Raw genomic sequence first — 6,748 nt, 5'->3', positions numbered from 1 at the left:
AGCATGAGTTTCCGAATATAATGGATGCGTCTGAATCGCCGATACTCGAAGCAGCTATTCCCAACTTCAGAGAACACAAGATTTGATGTCCGTCTTGTCGAGCGTTAAACAAAAAGCCGAATCCAGTTGCAGGATTCGCATTCAATAATACTTTGCTTTATTGCGTGCAGTTTGAGCCTCATTAATTTTCATAAATTAGCACTGCGGGAAAAATTTCTACAGGCTTCGCCCACCGTAAACTATCCATATTTTACTCCAAGTGGTGATACCTTAGTTCATTATACACCTTTATTGAGTTTGAGAATAGTGAGGACCTGAAAGATCCACTCATTCAAAAAAATTCTCCACAAAGAAAATCTGCAAGGAACGTATTTACCATTGACATTATTGACCTTCAAATGGCAATTTTGAACACACCGTCGTTTTCGGGAAATTGCTTCCATTCGGCCAATATTGATCGGCGAAATGAAAGACTGACCACTACCAATGTTTCAGAGGCGCAGAAACTACAACCAGAGAATAACTAAAATAAATTTCTACAAAAGAGGGGATAGGCGCTTCGCCGACAACTTGATTGAAAGTTTTTCGGTTAACCATTGCCTCAATCTCTGGTTAGAGCGGAGTTCGGGATGTATTTGCCGGGATAGAACAACGTGGGGTTACCAATGAAGCAACGGAAGTCTCAAGCTCCGATAATCTCATTCAGGTTCACAACAGGTGCCCTGGCTCACTCCGAAGGCTTGCCGGCCTAGAACATGCATGTTTCGCGCTCGAATACATAACAATGTCGATCGTACAATCCTCACAGGACACTATCACGAAAATGTTCTAGTTGTCCGAACTTGCCAAAAAAACGACGCGAATCAGGTATCAGAAATTTTCAAAACATCAATTTCGATACGTCTACTCACATCGGAAGACTCTATCTACGCCTTATTTCCGAAAACCGTCTGTAGACAAACTGAAAAGTTCTGAGACGCCTAATATTCTTGCTGTGCGGTACCAGAGCGTTTTCGAACCACCTTCTCTCCCCCTCACTTTCTCCGTACATGAAATCCTTTTTCCTGTGAACGTTGAGAAAAATTGCAGCTATTTTCCCTCGCGTGGTTTCATAGGATCACATGGTGTTTAAGGATCTTCAAAAACGTTCTCTGGACCCCAGACGGTAAACTCCCTCCTTAAAGCAGACGAATATGGAGCCCGGTCACATGAACAACAACTGGTGCGAATCTAACAAACATACACTGGACGTAAGATATGTCCAGCCCTTGTGACTTAATAAGAAAATTGTCAGTCTCTCTATGCAGCCACTCCTCTCTTCGAGTGGCCCGATTCACACCACATCGACGCTGGCGGACAAGAACCTCTGGGAATGTTTCCATTCAGTTTTGCGCCGTTATAGCGGCCCACTGAAGATTTCTCCCAAACACAACAAGACGTAACTAAGAAGGGCATCCAAATGATTTATTCCCCGTCGTGAGGGGTGTTTATCAACTCTTACGTAGGACAAATTCGCGGATGCGCTGGGGCCAGTCGAGGTCCACTCAAGCATCCTGAGGGAAACTTCGGTCACATTTCTGTTTGATGTTTCGTCAGTCGCGCGACGTAGGCAAATTTACTCTGCATGGAAGGAAAAAATCATCAAACCAATCTGCAAATATGAAGGCCCGTTGCCGCTTGGCAGCGAAGGTTGTTCACACTGCATCTACAACTCCGTTCAAGGCACTTTTAGATGCCTTTCATGTGAGTCCTCAGTCTAGCGAACTTTCTGTTCAAAGATGAGGACTTAAAGAGTTGTGCGACACCCTTTTTCGCTTGTGCCCATCAGCCGAGCGGAAGCCGCTGAAGGAGAGACACAAAGCGAGAAGCTTGGCCTGGAGCCTCAAACCTGTGCCTCAATCTGTGAAGCTGCGATCTCATGCCTATTGTTTCCTAACTGAACTGAATGGCATACTGGTTGACGGAGGACGTTTGAATAACGCCAAATTTCAAATTTTATTATTGGATTTCGCGATGTCTCTCGGGGAGTTGGAGCGTGTGTTTGCCTTTTACTCAAGTGTGCTGCTATTCAAAACATTGTTTCTCACTGGACTCACCATTTACAAACGTTTCCAGCACCAGGTAGATTGAACTATATAATCCGCATCACCCACAAGTCATTTTGCAAGGGTCCGGCTAACGCAGAAGTTGAGGCGGTCAGAAGGTATTATTCGTACATTTTCTGAATCTTCGCACAACAGGTGTCACCTCAATGATATTGAAAATCTGGTTCCATTCTTGGCACTTGGAGCATGGTATTGTGGCATAAGTCCATCGCAGTCATGTGCTCTGTGGCATTTTCGTATCTTCGCTTTGGCACGTGTTCTTCACACACCAGCATACTTACTGACCGAAGGCAGATTCCCACGGGGGCCAATAGCTCTTGCTGGAATAGCGGTTAATGTTTCCATGGCATTGCAGTGCATGGCTTACTTCTGGAATTAAACACTCCGGACAAAAGATGGAACACCTCGCTTCGAGGCATACAGTTTCAACTTTCAACTGGACTTCGGCGATAGATGCTTGTGGAATGATATAAAATTGTTGTAGTTAAACAAATTATCCATGTTAATATGTTTTATTCATATATACTTGTGATAATTAGAATAGTGGTAGGTATCTTAACTACGGAATGTACGAGTAGTATAGAAGTCCGAATATGGACGAATGAATATCGTATATTCTCGTATATCGCGGGCGTACCATCTATCGCATCGTAAAACAAAGGCACATAAAAATACACTAAACAGAACGAATAGAGTAGAGTCAATGTTCGTCACACTTTTCCACCCGAAACATGAGATTTTCTAGCCGTTAAGCTAATGTACCTTATTCGAATGCTTTCCCGAACTCATAGAACTCGAGTTTAAATGACTTTTTTGGTTCTCCCTCGGGATTTCGTTGGAAACGCTCAAATCTGTTAGGCCTCAGGTACCTGCGATTAGCATGTTGTTGTCTTAGATTATTTGTCCCCCTGAGCCATAAGAGCCCTCTTGCCACGTTTTCACTGATTAATAGTTAGTTTAACAGTAGGCAACCTGCCGACCAAAGTGTGTTCATGCACCGCAGTAATAATTGCTAGGTCCCCCGAAAGGCAACAAATGTCTAGTGGGCATAGTCCAAGTACTACGATACGCATTTCATAATCAGCGGACTTGAGACCAGACGCCATCTTCGTAGCAGCTCTTTGAACACACTCAGGGAGGGTTACTTCCTTCTTTCATTCCGAGGGGACAACTTGGTTAGTGTATTCTGGGGGCGGTTTAACGCAGTCCTTATAGAACACTCGTAGGTGCTTGCAAGAATTACGGGGAGGGGTTACGCCGAATCCTCCGTAGAATAACAAATGCCTTTTGGGTAAATTTTTCATGATGCACTCTTGAGGGTATGTTTGACGAATCCCAAACATATATCACGACTTCGGTATTTGACTTTGTAGTTTCATCCGGCTTGTTCTCAACGTTCACGACGAAAGCGTTCACTAACACTCCTCCGGACGACATATAGTCACACTTGTCATTTAGAAAAAGGTGCCAGTCAAGTGACCAGTGCTTCGTAGCACTGACACTAGCGTCGAAACTCTAAGGTTTTAGGGTCATTCGCAGAAGGTAGACGTGAACAGGAAAGCGCATCTGGAAGGCCGTTGACACAGACCAGAAAGGTTTTGAACCAGAACCTCAAGAAAATACAACGAGGACCGACGCAGAAGAAGCGTAATTTTAGCCGACTTTTACTCGGAATGTTCTACCTGACAGGGAAACCTCAACGCAACGTGCCATTTTCACTCTAATCCCATGAAATTGGAGTTTTTGGGGCGGTGAAGTTTGCGGGACTCGATTGAAGTCGAAAAGTACGGCATCCGATACGAGTCATTTGTCTTTGGTTTGGGTTAATTTGTCCATAAGCGCAAACATTTCGTCACATAAGACAGAGCTGCATTTAAGTTAAAACGGCCCAAGCAGCATCTCAGCGTTTCGAGTCAACTCAGAAAATCCAATAGTTTTCCGCCGAGATTTCCTCTTTAGGGACGTCCGGTGTAAGCCGGGTTCCATTAAATGCGAATATTGATGGTTGTTGAGGACAAGTTGACTGTGAATTGGAGATAATCCAATGAAAAGTCTGAGGCACTTCTCGGACGGGCAATTCCACACCATATCTGCTGAGGTTAGAAGTAGAGGGGTTCGAAGTTGTAATGGTTCTATAATTAGTTTGATGTCAAGGCTTCGAAGAGGCTTCTCTGGCCTAGTGACCTGGTTCTCGGCTTGGTGCTGTCGATGCCCACTGTTTCTCATTTCATCAGGGCGGTTTGCGCCAACTCTTGGTTTCAGGGAGGCGCATTTTTTTCGGTGGTATAAAATTATGACGGTTGCCTCTTTCATCCCGTGCACTGTTAGGTTTTGGACTCCTAGTTACGCTGTTTATCGGGGATTAGCAATGAACATGCTTTTGTTTGAGAAATTTTCAAAACATCCATTTCGATATGTCTACTCACATAGGAAGACACAATCTACGCCTTACTTCCGAAAACCGTCTGCAGACAAACTGAAGAGTTCTGAGACGCCTAATATTCTTGCTGTGCGGTACCGGAGCGTTTTCGAACCACCTTCTCTCCCCTCACTTTCTCCGCACATGAAATACTTTTTCCTGTGAACGTTGCGAAAAATTGCAGCTATTTGTCCTCGCGTGGTTTCATAGGATCATATGGTGTTTAAGGATATTCAAAAACGTTCTCTGGACCCCAGACGGTAAACTCCCTCCTTAAAGCAGACGAATATGGAGCCCGGTCACATGAACAACAACTGGTGCGAATCTAACAAACATACACTGGACGTAAGATATGTCCAGCCCTTGTGACTTAATAAGAAAATTGTCAGTCTCTCTATGCAGCCACTCCTCTCTTCGAGTGGCCCGATTCACACCACATCGACGCTGGCGGACAAGAACCTCTGGGAATGTTTCCATTCAGTTTTGCGCCGTTATAGCGGCCCACTGAAGATTTCTCCCAAACACAACAAGACGTAACTAAGAAGGGCATCCAAATGATTTATTCCCCGTCGTGAGGGGTGTTTATCAACTCTTACGTAGGACAAATTCGCGGATGCGCTGGGGCCAGTCGAGGTCCACTCAAGCATCCTGAGGGAAACTTCGGTCACATTTCTGTTTGATGTTTCGTCAGTCGCGCGACGTAGGCAAATTTACTCTGCATGGAAGGAAAAAATCATCAAACCAATCTGCAAATATGAAGGCCCGTTGCCGCTTGGCAGCGAAGGTTGTTCACACTGCATCTACAACTCCGTTCAAGGCACTTTTAGATGCCTTTCATGTGAGTCCTCAGTCTAGCGAACTTTCTGTTCAAAGATGAGGACTTAAAGAGTTGTGCGACACCCTTTTTCGCTTGTGCCCATCAACCGAGCGGAAGCAACTGAAGGAGAGACACAAAGCGAGAAGCTTGGCCTGGAGCCTCAAACCTGTGCCTCAATCTGTGAAGCTGCGATCTCATGCCTATTGTTTCCTAACTGAACTGAATGGCATACTGGTTGACGGAGGACGTTTGAATAACGCCAAATTTCAAATTTTATTATTGGATTTCGCGATGTCTCTCGGGGAGTTGGAGCGTGTGTTTGCCTTTTACTCAAGTGTGCTGCTATTCAAAACATTGTTTCTCACTGGACTCACCATTTACAAACGTTTCCAGCACCAGGTAGATTGAACTATATAATCCGCATCACCCACAAGTCATTTTGCAAGGGTCCGGCTAACGCAGAAGTTGAGGCGGTCAGAAGGTATTATTCGTACATTTTCTGAATCTTCGCACAACAGGTGTCACCTCAATGATATTGAAAATCTGGTTCCATTCTTGGCACTTGGAGCATGGTATTGTGGCATAAGTCCATCGCAGTCATGTGCTCTGTGGCATTTTCGTATCTTCGCTTTGGCACGTGTTCTTCACACACCAGCATACTTACTGACCGAAGGCAGATTCCCACGGGGGCCAATAGCTCTTGCTGGAATAGCGGTTAATGTTTCCATGGCATTGCAGTGCATGGCTTACTTCTGGAATTAAACACTCCGGACAAAAGATGGAACACCTCGCTTCGAGGCATACAGTTTCAACTTTCAACTGGACTTCGGCGATAGATGCTTGTGGAATGATATAAAATTGTTGTAGTTAAACAAATTATCCATGTTAATATGTTTTATTCATATATACTTGTGATAATTAGAATAGTGGTAGGTATCTTGACTACCGAATGTACGCGTAGTATAGAAATCCTAATATGAACGGATGAATATCTTCTCGTCTCGTATATCGCGGGCGTACCATCGATCGCATCGTAAAACAAAGGCATATAAAAATACACTAAACAGAATGAATAGAATCAATGTTCACAATAGAATAGAGTCAATGTTCACCACAATACTACATGGTTTATTACGGGTGTGATCCTTTCTTTCCGAAGGATTTTGTATAGTGTATGAGAATTCCACTGTTTGTCACACTATTTGGGCATAAAATTCGCATAGGCTTGACTTTTTATTATATTATATATGGCGTTAAACCATTAAAATATTATAATGTATAATAATACGGAGCGACTACATGATTTTCAGACGGTGGCTTAGTGATTGCATCCGTCTGAGTCCTCACGCCATAACCAAGGAGTAAAATTAGTGATAAAGTGCAACAGTTGCGCCTGACAGCAAGGTG

At 44.0% G+C, this 6,748-nt stretch overlaps 1 protein-coding gene across 1 annotated transcript; it reads left to right on the top strand.

The window, feature by feature from the left end:
- Positions 1 to 2,013: 2,013 nt before the first annotated feature.
- Positions 2,014 to 6,232, top strand: T265_10225 (hypothetical protein; the record flags this gene model as incomplete). Its single annotated transcript, XM_009176534.1, has 3 exons — positions 2,014 to 2,121; positions 2,157 to 2,203; positions 5,860 to 6,232. 3 exons carry the CDS (start codon positions 2,014 to 2,016, stop codon positions 6,101 to 6,103), a joined length of 399 nt encoding a protein of 132 aa, XP_009174798.1.
- Between the last annotated feature and the right edge of the window lie 516 nt (positions 6,233 to 6,748).

This window comes from Opisthorchis viverrini (genome assembly GCF_000715545.1).
Source record: "Opisthorchis viverrini unplaced genomic scaffold opera_v5_346, whole genome shotgun sequence".
NCBI lineage: Eukaryota > Metazoa > Platyhelminthes > Trematoda > Opisthorchiida > Opisthorchiidae > Opisthorchis > Opisthorchis viverrini.
This window is presented reverse-complemented; position numbering and strand designations above follow the sequence as displayed.